This window comes from Epinephelus moara, chromosome 16 (assembly GCF_006386435.1).
Source record: "Epinephelus moara isolate mb chromosome 16, YSFRI_EMoa_1.0, whole genome shotgun sequence".
In the NCBI taxonomy this organism is placed as follows: Eukaryota; Metazoa; Chordata; class Actinopteri; order Perciformes; family Serranidae; genus Epinephelus; species Epinephelus moara.
Window position 1 is genome coordinate 34,162,400 of NC_065521.1, and position 21,815 is coordinate 34,184,214.

At 43.1% G+C, this 21,815-nt stretch overlaps 1 protein-coding gene across 1 annotated transcript in view; it reads right to left on the reverse strand.

Moving 5' to 3' along the window:
• Positions 1-21,815, reverse strand: part of scube3 (signal peptide, CUB domain, EGF-like 3) — an 82,549-nt gene that overhangs the window by 47,829 nt on the left and 12,905 nt on the right. Inside the window, exons 4-5 of the mRNA XM_050064242.1 lie at positions 18,524-18,658; positions 2,665-2,811 (exon numbers count right to left, since the gene is read on the reverse strand). Coding sequence (XP_049920199.1) covers positions 2,665-2,811; positions 18,524-18,658 — 282 coding nt within the window. The remainder of the gene's footprint in view (positions 1-2,664; positions 2,812-18,523; positions 18,659-21,815) is intronic.

A 21,815-nucleotide genomic window follows, 5' to 3' on the forward strand; every position in this document is an offset into this window, starting at 1 on the left:
TGATTCAATTCATTAATTTAGTTAATTTATTTTACTCATTTATGCACACAAACGCCTTTCTTGTTCCTATTGGAGCACAGATTGCACAAGTGGTGTGTATGACAACACCTGTATCAACATTTGCAGCTGGCGCATGTGAAAAAAGACAAGAGAAAGTCTGCCTCGCAAAGGGAGACAACACGAGACAACACAAACTTGGTGGGACATTTGAGTTACCAAACCGTGATGTCCGTACCGAGGTACTTACCGAACCATGATTTTTTTGGTACCGTTACACCCCTACTGTTTATTGTTCTAAAGGTTTGTATCCAAAAGGACTTTCCTTAGGAAAAGTACCGAAGAGTATCGAAAAGTATCGAAATTCAGATTGGCATTGGTACCGAAACAAAGATTTTGGTATCGTGACAACACTAGGTTTAGACAACAAAAGCATGTGTTCAGGTTCAAAATCAAAAAATCACAGTATGGCTTAAAATAAGCCCACATTGTTACTGAAGTGATGTATTGTCATGTGACACATGACATACATCAACAGCGCAGTGTGCAACACATTCTAGTACACTAAGTTGTTGGTTTCACACAGAACATGAACAGCAGTCTCCAGGGTGAAAGTCCAGTCTTTGTTTGACCAATTCACCTCACATCTCGCCTGCCTGATGCAGACTTTCTTGCTCTATATACTATGGCAGTTGCTCATGGTGTGAAAAAACCACTGCCTAGTTAATCTCATACAGGGCTAAAGAGTGCCTCAGTGCGTTGGTATCTGATGCCGAGGTCCACTGACCATGCGTCATTATTTGATGCTTGGAATACCATTGAAACTATAATATGAGCTTCATAATAATTTACAAATGTAACATATCTGTGGTTTGCAGAAACATACAATGCCAAGGTTTAGTCTGCAGATTGTGCTGTTAAACCGATGTAACTTCCAGACACCTTTCATCATTTTTTTCAACCTATTAAAAGCTGGGCTTAAACTAAGATAAAATCTGTGTACCATAATGTGAAGGAGAGCATGCCTTGATTTGATATTCACCGACTCAACTGGGGAACTATATTAATCACATTTATTACTATCGTGGCTTTATTCATTTATTACTCCTCAGACTCAGTTTTGCATTAGAGTTACACATGGTCACATTTTTAAACTATCCAACAGAAGTGGCCTCAAGCAAGAGGCTGAATTCACTCATTGAAAGTCACTCCGTGTGATTTCTTTCTAGGGCATTTAATTAATTCTGCAGAATGGAAAAAACTTAAAGAGAACACTTTTTTTTTTTAATCATTTATGGCGTTCTTTATAAACACAGTACAAGACTTGTGTCAGTTACACACAAGGGTGCAGATTTGCTGGAATATTCAGGATGGAATTATTGGGATTTTATGGTAATAAAATGTGCTCAGGCTGTATTTACCATGTCATGTGCAGATAGAAACAAATCTTTAATACATCATAAGCAGACATGAATGTAAACCTTTCTGATAGGAATGAAAAAAATCAACAACTTAGTTGAGATGCACTTTAATGAAACAAGCTGACTCTTCACATTGCATTGAACTTTCTTTTAACAACAATAAAAACAAACATTCCCAGTGACCGCCCCCTCAAAAAAAGGACTTCCCTACCAAAAATTATTTTCCTCTCAGACCTCCACACCCTCTCCACAGACTTCCTCAATGTCAGACTCTGATCCTATGTGGATTTTTTATTCCAAGTGTGTTCACAATTTTTTAAAGGTAGAGTTTTTAAAAAATAAATTATGAAAAACAAATTCCCAAGCTTAACTTCTCTTGGAAAATTTTGGGAATTTTACTGGAAATTTAGACTTAGTAATGTTTTTTTAATGTGTCAGTAAAGGTTTGATTTTTATACTGAAACTGTGGGAAAAACAAAAAAACAACAACCCCCCCCCCAAATTCCTTGTAAATTTTCTGGAAATGTAATGATCCTTTAGAACCCTTGTTCCACATAAATGATGGGAATACTTCTGGTATAAATATGTGTGTGTGCAACTCTTTAGGAGCAAATACATTTATTTGCTGGCGGGTGAAGGGAGCATTAACTCTGGCACTTCTAACACACCTGTGATGACAGAGTGAAAAAGAGCACCGACGAGCCGAGGCTTCCACCGCCATCCTGTCTGCACCCTACCATCCCAGCGCCTCTTGCCCTTTCCTGGGCTGTCACAGAAAAAAAAACTATAGAATAACACTTCTCCAATCCTTATCCAAACACAGACAAATCCCCCATCAGCCCTGGCCCCAGCTCTGACAGGATGATCTCCGTTGCACAGCAACAGGAAGTGTGCGCTGTCCATCAGCGCGGTCCCCTTCGACTAACCTCCACACTTGCCCTGGTTGTGTAAATGATCGCTCCTTATTTGATAAACATGTTTTTCTTTACGAGGACTATTCGGAAGATTAGTCACGGCTCTGGTAATGTAACTTAAATGTCAGTAGCCTACTTTAAATCTGTTGGAAGGCATTTGTGGAATGAGTGCAATTATCCATCATCGGCAGGTTTCCAACCCCAATCACCTTTTCATGAGGAGCCTATAAATCCTCCTTCTAGTGCGTTTCCCTGTGTGTGTGTGTGTGTGTGTTTGTGTGTGTGTGTGTTTTTCACAGAGGGGAACTATCCTTCAGGTTGACATGACTTACATTTGCAGTCCTTCATGTTACGCGTGAGCTGGAATCCAGGTCGACACTCACAGGAGATGCCACCCTTCTGTGTTTCCCTGCAGATGTGTGCACAGCCGTGATTCTTGTCCATACAGGTGGGTCCCTCCTTTGCGCCTTCTGGTTGAACTGTGAAAGAAAAAGCGAGACCAGGAGAGAGAGTTTATCTCTTGACTGCCTCACAGGTTACACACAGGTTTTTAAAACGAAAGACCACTCAATAAACTTTTAAATTGGATGTCACGGAGCTGGTATGAGGAGTAAAAATGCTCAAATGCCTGTCACGTCTCCTGACCCTGACTCACATTTATGCCTACTTGCTGGTGACTGACATGCCCAGTGCCCCTTTAACAAAGATTCAAGCACTTGTTGGAACACGCTCACTCGGTTCAGGCTATAAAAAGGAGGCTGCCTACAGAAAGGATAAAACTCCCAGCAGGAGCTGATCCCGAAGACCTGTAATTTTAATTGAGGTAATCCCCCCATAAAGAAAAGAAAGGAGGAGCACACTGAGAAAAAAACCTCCTTGGTTAAATTCTCCCCGCAGAGATTGAGATCAAAGGGGATTGCTTTAAAACGAGCGGGTCAGTGATCATGAGTCATCAAGGCTGAAGCACTTCAGTAAGAATGTGGCAAACCTCGAAAATGAAGACGATGAAAAAAGGTTGTTTTATAATCTAAAGCTTTACTAAACATAACTCGTGAATGTTTCATGAAGAGGTACAACAGACACCTAGCATGCATTTCCATGGCTCATGAATTATTACACAAACGGACGCAGTGCTCCCTCTGCTTTGCTCTGTACTGCAATAATCCTGCTGCCTTCGCGGCGAGAAGACTGATATTTGACTTATTCGTTCTGAAACCCCGCCGCCGCTACAGACGCAGCGACAAACCCCAGCTCTCTGGCTCATTAAAAACCAAACAGATCTCTCTCCGAATCCTTCTCTTCTGGCGAACAGGGAGGCAGTGAGCAAGAAGACATCTCCATTAATGTCTCATTAAATCCGCTGTCGCAATGAAGGGTGTTTGGAGGTCTAACTTTCTTAATTAGCCAACTTTTTTCTGCAATAAATGTAAGCATTTGCATATGTGTATGGAAGTGTCAACACCTAGTAAAGCTCATATAACCTTGCACACTCTTCCTCTGAAGTCTAAATGTGGTGTGTCAGTCTTGAAAAGCGTGCGCTGTCCCAGAGTTTCTATGTACCTGCCTCGAGGGCTACGAGGAGAAAACAATCTCAGCTCGACAGAAACGGGTTTTCACATCATTCTGTGCTTAATTACTTATTTATGTACTTTAACTCCTGCCACTATAACCTCCTTTAATTATGCCCTCTTGTTTTCCATATGTTTTGCCAAGAACCTGCCCTTCTATGTATTTCCACTCCTGGCTGAAATCTATTCTGAGTCTTACTTTACTTCACCGAGTGGACAACGTGATAGACAATTCTGACCTCCTGGTTAAATACTTTCCATCACTTTAAGTCTGTCAACAAGTGTCACAAGGTCATACAATCCTCTCAGACTTTCCTGCCTGAGCTCTTGTCGTCTTTGCAGACAGGGTGAACGATCAGACACTAACTGCAGCGACAGCCCTCCCTGCCTCACAAAGACTGAACAAACACTGGGCCGGCGTTTCAGCTCTGAATGCGAAAAGAAAAAGGCACGGCAGGACTGAGTGAAGTGACCATGAATGAGCATCAACAGAGCAGCTGCTGTAAAAGTGCTGCAAATTTCACAGCGAGTCATGTGGATATTTAAGTAGGATGTGGAATTCAGTGGTCCCTTTCCTTGGCTTTGTGTCAATCTGAGGCCGGAGCAAGACACAGACATCTATGAACTTAACAGAGGATTGAATTTCCAACTAAGTAACCCCAAAAGACCAAAGATTACTTACTAAGGTTGTATTATGCATCCCAAAACTCACTTCACTCCCCCTTTATTTTTATGCAGCCCCTCTCCCCCTGAATGCTACAGAGCCATCCATCAATAACATGTCGGACTGGGGCCAGAACCTGGGCCTTCGTCTCTCTGAGGACCAATAAAAGCCAAAGTGTTGACACAATGGCCCTTTTCTCCAGGCCAGGCCCAGCTATCATCCAGGGTGTGCAGTTCCCTCTAACTGGCTGCCAAAGGCCTCCAGTTTTTATCATTACTAAACGATGGGAAGCAGAAAGAAAAACATCCTTTCATAAGGAAGTGGATGGGAAAGAGGAGGAGAAATGCTAGATCATATACGCCACGATCCACTAAAACGATCTGCTGACCCATAAAATATAACTCTATATGTAGAAACTAATAAAAAACGATCACAGCCCACTTTACAGGCACAGAGCTGGACAGGAAATAGAGTCCAACGTCTACAGAGGGACTGACCAGACTGGATGTGGGTTTTCTCACAGCTCAACACGGACAGGCGTCTTCAGAGCTACTGCACTCGTTGTAAAAACGAGAACACTGCAATTAACCAAGAAAACAAGTGGGAGTGTTTCCTCCACAAAGGAGCCACAGCTTTATCCTCACCAGGACAGGTCATGACCTCTGCACCCGACAATAAGAGGTGATGCTGCTGGAATAGACAATAAATCCCTTTTTGTCCAGCACACTCAGTACTAGCCTGTGTGTTGAAGGAACAGTTCGATATTATGGGAGATATGTTTAATTGCTTTCTTGCTGAGCGTTAGATGAAAAGGTGGCACCACTCTCATGGCTAATTTATCCAAGCATAAACACTTTGTTTAAGCCATAAAAATAATCTTGCAATGAAACCACAACATGTTGTTTTCACACGTAGGCTTTTGTACAGATAAACAAGTGGGATGTAATATGTTAATTAGTGCATTATATTTTTATCATCTGCTGTCCATTTCAATACTTTCACTTTCAATAGCTTTAATTACTACCCATTTAAGATTCTACCTGGCTATGCCTTATACTGTGCCCCCTAACAAGCCTCCGTCAGGTTAGGAATGACATCTTGTCGGTCCCTGCAGCCTGTTCAAGGCAGGGCTGTTGTGGTGTTATTCCGCCTCACCGTTCTGTATAAAAGGTACCAACATGGAATGGTGGGACAGAGCTGTTCTGCCTTTGAGCTGGCATTGGAGGTAGTAACAGAGCCGGCAGGATGAAACGGGTGTCATGTTTTGATGACGTGTTATGTGTGCAACCCGTCATCAGGAGATTTAAAAAGCAGCTTGCAAAAGTTAGCAGCTAACTCAAGGAAGAAGAACAGCAACTGAAATACTGTGAAACTTCAATTTAACTATCCTAGTGTGGCTAAACATTTGACAAATAAAGGCTTGTCTCAACTAGATGTCTGGTCTGCCAAGCAATTAATTTCTATAGAAATTCTTGTGAGATGTGAGAAAATGGGTTGTTGGCTACTTGCTATTTAGATCGCACAAATATAAATGTTTAAACTTTTGTCAATATAAAGATGCTACACATCTCATAGCTTGGTTAGATTCTCCACAATCCAATAGTTCAATTCATTTTACTGAAACCATGAGCACCAGAGAGGACTGTTAATTGTTTGGATTTATTGGCATGACGAAAAACAAGTGGTGACTCCCTTCTTCAGAGGCTGTCATAAAGTCAGAATAAGTGTCCATTCCTCAATTACCCTGTAAGTTATTCATATTACTTTAGTCTGTAAGGATCCACCGATCAAAAGAATCAAAAGTTTTGTCATAACAATTAATCCAAGTTGTGAGGATTGTTTTAACAGGATAAAGTGGTGTTGTGTCGGTATGCCGGGTGCCGGAATCCTTGAGTGCCACGAAACGAGCGTCATAACACTCTCTCTCTGACGCGATGTCTGTTGGAGCTAGATCAAATTAATGTATATGTTGTATATGTATGTGGATGAATGATATGTTATTAGAAGCCTAATTTTTATACAAGAAATATTCATACTGGTTCAAATAAATAATTTGATTGCAATGCCGATCTTACTGTAGCTGAGCAACAGTTTCATGTTAAGGAATTAAAGGCCTGTCTCAAATAGATGCCTGTCCCATATATAAGCCTACTAAGATCAGTGATGTAAGCAAATAATAGCCTGGGCTATTAATTGAAGTTTTACGGTATCTGCAAATTGGGGAGAAAATGATTCCAGGAGCTCCGTCCGAGAAAAGGAAGAGATCAACCACCATGTAACACGGATGGTAAATGATAGTTACTGCATGTTATGCTTTTTTTATTGTTTAGAAAGCGCTGCCTGACACATATGTTTTATGTCACACTAGACGCCAACACTGTTGTGTTAAATGTCACTCCTGTTACGGCGGCATGCTGACTTAAATCACACACTGGGGCGTAGCCGGCGTAATGAAGGGTCTTTGCTGCGGCAGTATTGTAAGATCTTAGTGTAAAAAGGGCTGTAGAAAGTTACTGGTTGCATGGTAACAAGTGGCATCTCAAGTGTCACAAGAATTACATTCTGTTATCAATGCTAGCGCTGTTAGCTAAAGTTAGCCATTTCGGTGGACAACTCACACCTGCATTTTTCCTGCGTGGCCCTCAATCATATGCTGGCTCCCTAAATGGGCACTCAGTAATCAAAACTTTGAAAACCTCTGCTTCAATAGATCCAAATATCATATGATTATATTTACAGTAATTGCCTTTCTAGAGCATATAATTGCATGCCAAGAGTGATGTGATTCATCTTTCTTTTGCCAGAAATCTTTTTTTTTTGTTTGGATATTATATAAATAATCATTAAAGCCTCTGAAAACTTGGTTTGAAATCTTTTCTCTGTAGCATAATCACGACTAAATAAGCAACAGCCAAAATGAATTACTTTAGTTTTTATTCATTAAAGGTTTAACAGTGTAAACTGTTAAATCTTGACTGCGAATATCATGTTGAGTATGCTAAATTTTTTTGTGCTCACTTTCCATATTCATACCCTAAAAAAAAACAACATGATCTTTGGGGATAAAGTGACCACACTAAACTCTTTATCATATCTTGAAGCAGAGTCAATTTGTGTGTCTGTCACGGAGATCTGCTGCAGCACCAGCAGGACATTAAATTAAGTTGAGGTCACATCAAAAAGCCACCTTTCTGAAAACCAGCAGGTCAGGACAACAGGGGAAAAAAGCAAAGGTACATAAGGATTTACTGATGATGGCGACTCCTGTGGGCAAGTCAGTCTAAATGGATAGCTGTGTGGAGAGATTGATTGGAGCTCAAATCACTATCTCAGCCAGTGGCCTGCAATCTAAACTCTATCACTGGTGAGCAACGAATGAACAAGCTGTTTCTCTCAGAACTCTCAGACCAGCTTTTACAACACTGCAAAATATCCACTGAAAACATATTTTCTGAGACAGTACAACATCTGCATCATGGACACAGGAGCTTCGGGCTCTGCATGACTGTCCTTCTGAGCTAAACGCTGCCTGCAGAAAAAAACAAACTTTCAACAGCAGGATATGAGTTTTAACGTCACATGTGGGACCGCGCAAAAGAAATTAACATGGGTGCTCCAGCTAGGATGCAGACGAAAAAGATCCTCGAACAAAAGATCCAAGGAGGCCACAAGTTCTCCACCACAGCGCTGCAAGCTCTCTTAAACTTGAGAACCATGTAGTGGAGAGACTGAAACAATAGGGCTGAAGTAGTGGAAGGCATGCCAAGGGTTTATAGTCTGCTCTGAGTGCTTAGGGCAGTGAAAAGAGGGCTCACGGTCCGTGCTGAGCTGCTGTCATATGTCTAAGAGGGGAGACGGTCCCCTCATTGCTCGGCTGGCTGGAGAACATTAAGCAGCTAGCTAGTGTTGGTGGGTTACAAACTGAAAAGAAGGGGCCTTAGCATGGAGCCACCACACTATTAAAGCAGCATTCCTTCCTCCTAGATAATGGGCCCTTAAAAGTTTTAATAGGAGGATAAAAATGTCAGCGCATGAAAAGGAGAATGGGAAAGGAGCTGAACCGGATTGGGTTGGGCTGAGCTGCGACGCAGATGGTCAGACGGAGCAACGGGGCAGTCAGCCGGTCAAGGAAGTAACTCTTCCTTACTGACTCTGTTCATAGAGAGCAGAGAGAATCCACCCATGTGCTACTGTTTGGTCTGCTGTGCGAGCACTGATTTTCTCCAGCTCCCCAAGGCCTTGTTGAGGCTGCTGATTTCACTCCCTTTTCTCAGAGAGGAGCCACTGAAAGCATAAATGACCACAGAATGGAAAAGACAGCGCAGAGCATTCTGGACAGACAGATGTCACTGCCAGAGTTATTAGTATATTGTGCTCCTGTGACTGAAACAAAGCCCACAGTTACCATTATGCTCCAAAACAAGCCAAGCACAGACTTCTGATCAGTTTACACTGGTGTAGAGTTGAGAGTGAGCACTTCTGGTATAACAGACAGTATGGCAGTAGGAAACTTGCATTAATGTATGTGTATGCATTGACACACAGGTGCATTTGCATAATGTATGCAGGTTGCGAGCAAATTTGTGTGCGTCTGCCCATCTGTGTCACAGACAGTTGTGCAGCACCTGCTGGGGACGTGCCACTCTCGCCTTCACTCCTCCTCTCATTCTATCAAGGTCACCTCACTGTGCAGTCCCAGAGGAGCCAGGCATCCTCCCAACAGAAGAGCCAACACAGCAGCAGAGCACAGCAGACCTTTCTTTAATAAAGACATACAAAAGATATGAGATATAGTATGTTATTACAGAGCTGCATTCTTTCCAAAAATCAAAGGGGAGAGGCATCTGAAGAAGGCATCTGTCTCTGCAGAGCTCAGTCTGGCCCTCTGGTTAAAGCCATGACAGCCAAGTGTTAGTGGAAAAACCCCACTGGCACTCAGGCAGTCCGCAGCAGCATGCTGGGCTGGCCAGCTTAGAGATGGCCTTCAACAAACCCACGAGCAAAAGGGATGCCCGTCTCAAATGAGGTATGGAGAATTCAGTGGCAAGGCAGCCAACATTTGCTAAAGCCCAAGCCACTGATGTATATTTGTTCAAGGGTGGGGGAGACGGGGGGGGGGACATGGGGCTTGGTAAAGTCTGGACAAAGAGGGAAGATAAGGGAGGAAAATGTAGGGGAGAGACAGAGGGAGATAAAGAACAGAACAAATGAGGGGTGCACAGAGTAAGACAAGAGGGACAAGAAAGTGTCCCGTATGTCTTCGTCTCTGCTGCGGGACTAACGGGAGAGACTTAATAGGTAGCAATGGGAGCACGAGGCGTTCCCTTCGCTCCACTTCCCTAGAATAGGAAAAGAGCCTGGTTATACGGTTGGGCTGCAGAGCAATGGAGCAGTGACTTCTGCACTTGTAAAAACAGTTCTGTGGCCAATGCACAGACAGGCAGGCAGGCCTGCTGAGAACCAATGGGGGGAACATGTAAGAACCGTGTCGGCTTCTGCACAGTGGGACATCCACACAGCACAAGACACGAACTTACATAAAAACCCATGAAATCTCCTTTTGCACATACAAATAGTTCTATATTTTCAGTTTTCAGCATGAAACATTGCATCATTGGAATGATGGAAACTGGCCCTTTAGCAGCACATTACTTCATGAAATTAAAATGTGCAAACAGTCTGCTAAATGGATATTACATTCAAAGGGAGCAGGCTATTTTATCCATTTACGATAAGAACAAAACATCAATAAAACAGGGCTCACTGACCCCGTGCCTGACTTCATACAGGAGGAATGTGACGGTTGGAGAGCAAAACTAACTGAGAATATGATGCGAACATTTATTATGGATTTGATCACATTTATTGGAAAATTCCTTGCGCTGCTGCAGCTCTGGCCAGTGAAGAGAACACATATCCTGAAGTCGACATGCCACGGTCTGCATCTAAATGCCATAACAAAACGTGTCCAAATGTGCCTCGAGCAGGATTAAATTGAAAATGATTTGTGAGTTGTGTGCATGTCGTGTGTGTATGACTGTGTCCATCATGACCATTGTGTTGAATCTGAGAGGGAGAGAGAGCGACAGACAGAAGAGCCTGACTGCACAAGGGGTAACAGCCCCTTTGGGAAGCTAATGAAAGTTATAAACACAGGAAGAGGTTTTCATTGACAAAGTAAACATTTCCTGGAAAGACATGTCCTACTGTAGAGAAAAGGAGCAATGCTTGTATGTCAGGTGACTAATAAAAAGATTTTTTTCTAGGAAACTGTTCTATTAGTTTTTCTAATTTGGTAGAATAAGTAAATGTTGCTTTGGTGACCATAAACACTCACCATAAAGTTGATTTTCTTTCCTTTTAAAGCAACAGTGTGCAGGATTTAGTGGCATTTGCAGTGTGGATAACAGACTGCAACTAGTTGAAACTTCTCGTATGTGCCAAGTGTGAACACAAGATTAGGATTCCTTCAGTGTTCATTGTTCAGGAGGTTCTTAACGGGAGCCGAATTATCTGGAGGGGTGTCTTCCTCTCCGAAGCAAATTGACCCATTGAATTAAATTGCTAAAAACACTGAATGAAGCAGTTTCACGGTAAAAGTCAGTGTTTTTCTGATGTTGTTAGTCGTAGACGGGCTGCTTGCCAAGCACTTGCGTATGTGTGCTTACCTTTTTTCTCTGATAACTCCAGACACTCTGGAGGTTTTTACTAGGTACCAAATTATCTACAGAGATCTCTTCTTTTCCAAAACAAGTGGAACAGGTGATTGAAACAGGTAAAAACACAGAATAAAGCAGCTTCACATGAAATATCTGTTTTTCCGATGCTGTTCGGCTGGTCGCGGAGGGGCTGCTAACTACAGTGGCCAATGCAAAAAACGCGAATGGCCCTATCTAGAGCCAGTGTGTGGTTTGTCCATTCTGGGCCACTGTAGAAACATGGCAGTGCAACATGGCGATCTCCATAGGCGCCTGCCTATGTAAACAGCTCATTCTAAGGTAACAAAGGTAACATTCTTATTTTCAGGTGGTTATACACGGGGCTCAGTCAAAAGGCCATTTCCTGTGTCCAGCTTGTTTAAAACTCGGCTGCCAGACTTTCAACTAATTCCAAGAGACAAGACTATAGCCCTTTTTAAACAGGAATTGTGCAAATTTGCAGGAAAGCCCAATCAGTCTTCTTTCAGCATTGGTGGTATAAAAACAAAGTGCAGCAAGATGCCGCTTGCCTATTTTTGTTTATTGAGAATGCACCTTTTTCGGGGCAATGGGGGGCGTGAGCAAGTAACAAAACGTGTAGCTCAGCGTGTGACATAAACAGTGACGTGGGAGGGAAGCTGCGGCTGGTCAGTCCTTCAGCGATTCTCTCATAAGTCGGCCCGTTCTTCACCGTTCCTGTCATCTGACGGTTAATGGCCTCTTCGTTTGCAAGGACATGGAGGGCGCGCAATTCCTTGTCTCCCCAGTTGCTCATCTTTACAGTGTCTGTCAGGTTTGCGTTTCCCTCTTGCTACTAGCTGCTCGCTAATTCCTGCTATCAGCTGCTTCCTGTTTATCCACCGCCAGTGGCTCACACGTGCGGCGTCATCAACAGCTCCTCCCACAAGTCTTCAACAGCCCCTCCCGTTGTGGAAGGCTGCCTCAGTCTTTTTAAGCTAAAAGGGTTCCACCAATGTGACTACCCTATGAGGCAGAAAATTGGGCACCTCCGATCAACTCACCAATCTGGCTCTGTGTGTCTCATCGCTTGCAGCTTGCCGGCAAAACGGCCCAACATTCGCGGAAAATCTGGCAGTATACAAGGGGCTTATATAACTCCCACCCTTGCAACGCTACACTGGCGACCTGTTAGGTGTAAAATTGGTTTTAAATTTCTACTAATTTGGTTTGTCTGTTCTTGGCTACTTTAGAAACATGGCAGTGCTACATGGCGACCTCCATATACAAGGACCCGCTCCCTATGTTGACATAAATGGCTCATTCTAAGGTAAGAAAAACACAAGAATCCTTATTTTCAGGTAATTATAATCTAAAGAAAACATACTTCTTTTAATATATTCCGTCTCTGCTAATATATCCCCTGACATCCTACACAATGGAACTTTATATGGCGGTCACTTTTCTGTCATACTTTACATGACAGACTTCTTTCTTGACTGCAACCCTTTCTTGCTGTTAATCTACAGTATTATTGTGGTTGTGCACTTTGGAGTCTGAGTGCAGTTGCCCATCAACTGATTTCTCCCAGCAGTGAAAAGTGACAATAAAACCTCAGGGGCTTATGTAATCAAAGTTTTCCTGCAATGAGCTTCAAATGGTGTAATGTTACCATCACGCTGGTGTGAACTTTCAGACTCCTTGCTGCTATTCAGCAGCTTTCCACACAATGCCAGGCACATTTATGCCATATTGATTGGCAGAAATGTGATCCAGAGGACCCAGCTTTTGTTAAAAGTTGCATTTTCTGAGTTGTGCAGAGCTGATGATTCAGATTTAAAATCTCATAATCAAATTTTGTGCATTTTTGGGCTAAAAATCGGACAGAACACAGAAGTTTCTACATGTGACTTCCATAACAGCCCATCAGTTCACACTCAAGGTAATTGCTCCTACCGGATATTCAGAAACGTACAGGACTAAAATTATGGACGTGTGGATTGACTGAGCCTGAAATTCCAATGTGCTGGATCCCGTCTCACGCACATACAGTATAGCACGTCCCCGTTGTCCTCCTATATAAAAAAGACAATAAATCAAACACAAAGCAGTGGAACCCCTCTTGACCTAAATGGCATTCCTATCAACCACTAAGCACCTTGGCTGGCCTTTCAAAGGCTTTATTTCTTGACTGGGAGAAATGTTTGGGGAGAATAAATTAACTGTTACATTTTGGCCAGCCAGATGATGGAGCCTTCATTTGGCCGGAGTTATTCCTGCTCAGGGGGGCAGGGGCAGGTCTAATAAGAGACAGGCCAGCGGCAGCCTTGTCATTAGCTGAGAGGCTGGCAGACCCCTGCTGCCTAATTGGCACAGGCTCACTGCTAACAAGGGCTTCCTACCAGCAGGGGAAACAGACTGTTAGCGACATACGCTGCAGTGACCAGCTCTCCACTGTCCTCAGAAAGTCTCGCAGAAGTTGCCCAGGGAACACCTGACCCATTAATGAAAGAAATGGAAAGCTGATGTCTTTTTAATGAGAACAATAAAGCTCATGAGCAAACTGCACCCCAGGCTTCGCTCTTTAAGAGGAGCCTTCGCACAATGGATGGAGGGTTGCATTTAAACCGACTTGGCTGGCAGATTAGATCGGTTTTAATTTTCCCAATGATTTTTTCCCCACTTGTGCATAATTTTGTCAGTGAGCGAGGGAAAGTGATATTTGCAGCAATTCTGCAGGGTTATTGTCCAATAACTCGGCGAGCCACTTCCTCACTACTTCCATTTTCCCCTCAGACACACACTGTTGTAATAAGAGCAGTAATAATAAGCAGATGAGCAGTTGTTCTGTCTGTTAGTCTTTCAAAAATAATGAAACAATGACAGAGCGGCTATCTGATGAGTGAAGGAAGTTTGTAGATTTATGGCAGCTTTAATCTCTTGATCCAAATGGGTCTCATCTGGAAGCAATAAAGACAAATTTAATATGAAAATGGAAGATTAATAGGAACTGAGGGCATTTATCAAGAAAGGAGAGAGGAAGTCAATGTGAGACAGGGGAGCTTGGCGAGACTGGACCGGTGCTCACAGTCTGCTTCTGACAGATATAGTAGTAGTGCTTTGAAACACATGATCCAGCTTTTCACTCCACTCAAATAACACTGCGTTTATGAAATGTAAACATTGACAGTTCACTAGGCCAGACTGATCTCATAAACCAGACTTCCAAGATCCTCGGTTCACCATCCTGGGGACTGAGGAACATCACAGCCTAATGACTCCCAGCACGAGCAGTTACCTTACAAAGAGGAGGGCAGGGATGGAGAGGCACTCGGAGCACTGCTGTACATGCTGTCAGGACTCTCTGTACGGCAAGTGCTGCAAAGCCCAGGAACCAAAAAGATCTACAACACAGTCCCAGCCCGAACCGGCGGAGCAGAGGAATCTGTAGACAGCTGGATAATTACTCCTTGAATAAATGTGTTTTGTGATAGTGATAACAGCTGTTCATTTTCTCTGATGTTGCTTCTCTGATCTATGGAGAAATCAACCAAACAAAGAACAGAGGCAGGGCACGCTGTGCAACATGTACGGTGTGACAAACAACAAGCAGATCAACAGCACAACACAGAGCAGCACAGGAAACAAAATAAAAGATAGACTCGAAATCTCAATGACCTAAATCTAGAGCAGCAAAATGTGTCTTCTTTTAAAGTCAAACTGATATTAAAATTCATATTTGCTAAGAAATCAGTACTTATTATTTATTATTTATTGTCCAGCGGTGATAGTGCCCCTAAACATTAGTGTTTTCCAGGGTGAGTGACTTTTTTTCCTCATTTATGATACTGGGCTATGTAAATAAAACTGACTTAACTGATTCAATGTATGGAGGTCAAAGACATACCTGTTGCTGTGAGTTAGGACATACTGATATAACTAAATATAGAGACAGCTAACACTAGCAGGAGCTGCCTATGGATGTGTTAAGAAACCTGGATACAGCGTTGGAGGTGGGACTCCATTCATTCTGATCCATTGGGCCCATAGAGAAAGTGCACTAGACTTCCACCGGCCAAAGTGGCTACTTCCAGTTTAGCTCCACTAACTTGAATGGGGATTAAAGAATTTAATCTTGCAGCTTTTCTAGACTTTCCAAATGTTACCAGACTGAATGGACTGAATCCCGATTGTGACGCTCAATAAAATGTATCCACTGATTTACAAATATCTGTTTCACAATGTCGGGGCGGCACGGTGGTGTGGTGGTTAGCACTGTCGCCTCACAGCAAGAGGGTTCCCGGTTCGATCCCGGGTGTGGGAGCCCTNAAGATGAAGATGAAGATGAAGATGAATGTTTCACAATGTAAGTCCAGAAGATGAAGATGAAGATGAATGTTTCACAATGTAAGTCCAGGGGAAAGTCTAAGGCATAAGGTATAGGACTCAGGTGATAGTTTGGCCACTATGAAAATTGGCTTCAAAGTCCGGTGCACTTACTGGGAGCCTGAAGCTGCTAATGACTCAGCAGGTGTTGATCCAGTGCTGATGATAGCAAGCTAGGCCCAGTACAATGGCTCATACGCTCCAAATGGCAGCTAGTTAGCCTAGCTTGCTTGTTAGTTTAAAGCTGGAGTGCAGAACTTCTGTCTCTGGCAGTGAGAGTAGTTAACCGTCAACACATGCCTATGACTTATGCCTGCAGATGAACTTCCTGCTTGTTTTGACTTTAATCCTTTCTCTGAACACCGATTTTCTTTTTTTATTGGGAGCATCCACTCCGGAAACTTTTCTTGTATACCTCCCACCACAGATTCCACCATACTCCTTGATGCTGCTTCGTTGCTAAGCTCTCTCCCCCTTTTTCGGTCACTTTCTCTTTAACTGGTTGACGTTAACACATAATTTCCGGTGCTCCAGTGCTGAAAAGTCACCACAGACACCACAACTCTGGTAGACTACAAAAGCTATATGCATTAACAGGATTTTTCTGAACTCATTTGGCTGAGGGTTGAACTGAACATTTCTTTAGCCTATATAAAAAAGTCCCACACTCCAGCTTAGGATTGTCAACCATCAACCGCCATTAACTGCTGATAACTGCCATTAACCGCAAAGTACATTTTTGACCAGTTAATGCATGTTGGTCTACTGGAAAATTTTGCTACTCTTCAGTTTACTGCGCTGTGCACCACCGGGTCTGGTGGGAGCTAACGTTAGCTTGTGGCACTGCTCATTCGGCAGCTACTGTTAGGAACAAAGTCCCTGACAGCATTGCTGTGGAAACATTGTGCCCAACCCCCTATCTCCCCCAGGTTGCCCTGGTGAGTGATGGCTTAATTTTGAGCAACAAAACTCCACTCACTGTTAGCTCTTTTAGCACTGTTAGCAATGTCAGCATGGCTAATGTTGCTAACATAGTTAACAATGCTAAAAGGGGGGTTGTGGCTCAAAATGCAGCTGCTTACTTATTGGGGCGACCTGGAGGGAGAATGGAGGGTGGCCTCCATGTTTCCACGGCAACAAAATTTTACCTCTGGGAGGTGTTACCAGCGGTAATTGTGAGCTAGCTACCTCCCACCCAACCAAGGTGGTGCAAAGTGCAGAGCGACCGAGGCTAATGTTAGCTAACCAGTGGAGACCAGAGGGTGGGCAGTAGGCATCATGTTACCACGTGTTAACACTACTAGCTGGCTGTCTGTTAGCAAAAGCCAACCGGAAATTAAATAAAAGTCAAAACATTTACATCACAAAACATCAACATTTAACCACCTCTAAATGGACAGCACTTTGAAATGCAGGTTTTAAAGCTCACTGAGTCAATGGAGCACCTGAATAAAAGGAAAGACCTCTTGTATTTCACATTATTGTACGTTTTTTTTTTGTTTTGTTTTTAAATGAACCATTTAGTTACCGATAAATGGATGTCAGGTTATCGCAAGCAAAATGAACCAAAACTGACATCTCTAATCCAGCTTTAATGTTATAAAGGTGACAGCTTGACTCACTGACAGTTAGCTGATGTCATGTGAGCTTGTTGAAAAAAAGGGAAGTAATGATTTGTATCATCATTTCTAAGATTTTAACACGCTCCAGTCAGTCACTCATCACAGAAACTGACAGTGCGTCTCCTAGAAACGGCAGTTTTCAGCTGTCAATCAACTGTTGCCATGGGAAACGCCTACCCAGAGGCCTGGTCCTAGACACTGTTTCCACAAATACGTCCAGAAACTCCTCTGAAAAATGGAAAAGCACATTTTAGTATCATCCTTGTTTAAAGAATTATGGGCTGGCCTTCAGTTTGTGCTTGATGATAATTAGATTCATCAGGAAAGCTAATTTTGTCTTTGTACTTCCATCAAAAATGTCTCTGGCACTACGAATGGAAAGGCTGAAACAATTCAACAGGTTTTGAGAAAAATGCTGCAAAACTGTACAAAAATGCTCTCACATTACCACAACTGAGCAATAAATACAGCGACTGGAGCACAGTCTTTCCTTTAACAGCTACAACTTTGAGCCAAAGCTGAGGCTCTGACCTTTTTTATGGTATAAAACATATTGTTTTGTGCAATTTTAACAAACCAGAGTGGATCTGTTACAAATCATGACCACTGTGCTGTTGTTTTATAGGCTCGTAAAATTCTGCATTGTCTGCTGCAAGATGCATAATAGAGATATTTGCCTGACAGCTTGCTTTGCTTAAGATACAGCTATGACGTTATGAATGTATGCATGTCTGCAGAGCTCCAGTGTCTGATGAGTAAGCCTCAGAGCAGGTTGGCTCTGTACCTTCTGCTGTCACGTCTCCATCCCACAGGAATGCTCTATAAACAAGAGGTGTGTCTGCCCCAGGCTACACCTTTAATTGTTTTCTCTGCTCACAGTCCCCTGAAGGCCACTCTCATACCACCGATACCTTAAAATGCTGCCAAGCACTAGATTGGTTCAATTTGAAAGGGTGGGAGGAAAACAAAAAGAGATTTATCCCCGTTCCTCTTCTTTTTTTCTTCCCCCTCAGACTGGAGACACCCACCTTTGCTCACCTTTCATTTAGGCCTGTTAGGGCCGATCCCACTCTCAGTTTAAATCTGCACAACTCATCACATTAGTCAAAACCGCCTGGACCTGAACATTTGCATGTTACATAAAGATTCCACTGCATCATCCTCCAAATGTTACTTAAAATAATGAGCTTTCCCCACTTACAGTAATATCCAACCTTGAGTCAAATGCACAAACATTTGTCCTGCTATTCTCCATAAATCATCAGTGAGTGTGTTTGTGTGTGTGCGTGATTAACCTTTAGGTCTTTGGATACAGGTATGCTGGTTGTCACTCAGGAGGAAGCCTTCTCTGCAGCGGCACTCGTAGCTGCCCATCATGTTGACACAAATCTGTTGGCATCCGCCGTTGCCTTCTGAGCACTCATCCACATCTGCCGGGAGACAGACGCACACAGCAAAATTAATAAGATCACTTCAAGACGGAACAAATGCGAGACATATTACCGTTTGTCTGAAGGTTGTCTGGGATCAAATCATGACCCGTTTAATGGGCAAGTAGCTGTAAATCATAATCGAACAGAGACTGTGGGAACACACATATTGTATCCAATGAGAAATATTATTACTTAGTGCACAGAGTGCAAGTGATTGTTTATGTGTGAAAGAGCTCCTGAGCTAACAGCACTTCACAGAGCATAAAATGTTTTGGATTTTAAGGCAGTATTTTTATCTAAGTCTTGATTTTTTTCATGTGATGTGATCAGTGCTGGAGGAAGTACTCAGATCATTTTACCTTAAAGTTAAAGTTTGAGAGGCTGCGCAGGGGACAAGTCCCCCTTAATATTTAGAGCATGTGCATTTTCCCCCTACAATAAGAACATGATAGTAGCAGCGGCATCACGTTTTGACAAATTTAAAGACATTAAAACCATACATTAATGCAGAAAAGACACATAAAAAATCTGTGGATGCAACTGTATAGGACTACCATTGCTGAGAGCCACAAAATGTGACATGGCACTGAGCGATGGATAAATGTAAACAGCCTAAAAGGTGCAGAGATGAGTAGTGATGGTGTAGCTGTTTTGCCATCAGATTTGAAAAACTGTACTTCAACAGAAAGCAACACACCACCTGCAGCCATCTTGGTTGTTTTCAGAAACGCCTCAACTGCGCTCTTCTTTACTAACCTAGGTTTATGTCTGTCGTGGTGTCCGGGTATTAAGGTGTGCGAGCCAAAAATGAAGTCATCACTTATTTTCCGTAAAGTGTAAAAGCTCTGCAAGTTGTCAGTCACTGTCTGAAACATGACCCATATTAATTAAAATGGCTGTAATTGGCTGGAAATCTGAAAGAGTGGGGGACCAGACGCATCTGCCAGAGCAAATGAAACATGAGCTCGCAGATTTGTCTGCTTCCCAGGCTTTAAAATCTTTAGTTAGTAACCAAATCTCTCAAATAAATGTCGTGGAGTAAAACATATGATATTTTGTATGAAATGTAGTGCAGTAGAAATATATGCATGGTATATTGGAATGGAAACAGTCAAGTACCTAACAAGTACCTTAAATTTGTACTTGAGTGAATGTATTACACTCTATGACTGAGTATGATATAATTCATATACCTGCTGTGTCTGAAATTGAAAGAAAAAATACTATTTTTTTAAAGCTTTTCATGATTTAGAACTTACTCACTTCCATTTTCAAAAAGGTAAACCAACCACCGAGGTTGTGCCTTGAGTGGAAATGTCACCCAAAAGGAAAACACAAGGCACAAAAACAGTGTTTGGATATTACGAAAAGCCGGAGGAGCTTGTCTTAAGCTGTTTGAGGAAGCCATGTCTGTCTTAATGGTTATCTGACATGGCAGCACACAGAGTTGCACTGAAAACCTCCAACTGTGCAGCACTAAGCCATAAAAATGCACATGCAGCACAATCTCCTGGCAAGTGGGAAACCTGATCCACCTGGGCCAGAGTACCTGCTGATGACGAGTGTCTGTCAGCCCCGTGACGGGAGGAATGCAGGGAGCGGGAGGAGGAGGGAGAAAAGAAGTAGAGATGGAAAGAGGAGTGAGTATGAGACATGAGGAGGGGGGGGCAGGAGGGTAACAAGCAACCATGTGAATCCACCTCAAGTGCATACAAAGGAAGAGCATTTACAAAGGTGTCGCCGGAGGTCTCGTCCTGCCGCAGGGCAAGAAAGGGAAACTGACCACAAATGAGAGCTGCTGACTTCATTTCCACCCATAATGAATTGTGCACTTCCAGCTGTTCTCTCCTAATGGCACAAAACTATTTTTTTCCAACTCATTGTGACTCCACAACAGACAAATGAACAGCCGTGGAGCATCGATAAATCTTATGATCTATTTGTTTATTTTCAACATGAAACATTTTGCACGACGTCACTTTTTTTGCTGCTTTTTATTTGTCTGGCATGCTGCAGAGCTTAGCGGCCCCGGCCTCCCCTGTGCGTGACTGCACTGTGGCTCTGGAGGTGACTCTTCCCCCGGAGACCTGGGCTCTGTCCCTCACTACCGACCACACTGGAACCTTATCCATCCTTCTGCTCGATGCATCAATAATCTGCTGTATACACAAGGCTTTTTTTTAATAAACCGTCATGCGAAACTAATTTACTGTCTATTTGTCCAGTCTGAGAAGGCCTCGAGATTAAGTTTCCTTTCTGGGGAATTCTCAGCCCGGCAGAGTTAGAAATTAAACTTCACTCTGTCCTCGTCTTTCTTCTTTTTCCACATAGAAATGCAGGGACATGTGGATTCACCAAATGCATAAACACACACAGACCGTGCTCACAAAGTGGCACCTGGCAGGACGGAAACCTCTGGAGTTGATAAATAGGTCAGTGGCAGGTAGCACTCATGACCCTCGCCGGCTTGCCAAGTCTGCTGTCGTGTTCTCACATTCCATCAGCAAAACTGTCTCGTTCCTCTAAAAGCTATGCGTCATGTCAGTTGAGGTCGTTGGGAAAAGCATCACTCTGCAGCCAGGTGAAGCAGTGCACTCAGTAAAGTTAACATTTAGACTTTAAGTCGGAGTAAAGGGAGGACAGTTAAGAAAAAAAAAATAGCTCTGCCGGCTTTCATTCATCTGTGTGGCTGCCTTGGTGTCGGCCGCATGGTCTCATCTCACCATCAATTTAAAAAATGGCAGCAACAGAGAGAGAGGACCTTTGAGCTGCCAACAACCTACAGCTGCACCTTTACAGATAAACTGTTAGCAGGCACCAAAAACTCCACTACTCAAACGGTAAAACATCCACACACACACAGTCTCTCTCTCTCTCTCTCTCTCTCTCTCTCTCTCTCTCTCTCACCCTCTCTTTCACACACACACGCACACACACAAGCCCCAAAATATTCAAACATGCAAAGGCTACACAAATGCAACGGTCCTCGGCGCATGCACAAAATGCCCATGAGAAATGCAACCAGCCTCAGACGGCCCGGGGGAATTCTCTTTCCATACCCTCAGCGCATCAATGAAGGTTTCATTTCCTGATTCCTTCATCCCTCCAAATGAGGCGTCGCCTGTCAGTAGATCTCTCCTGTTTAAATAGCTCC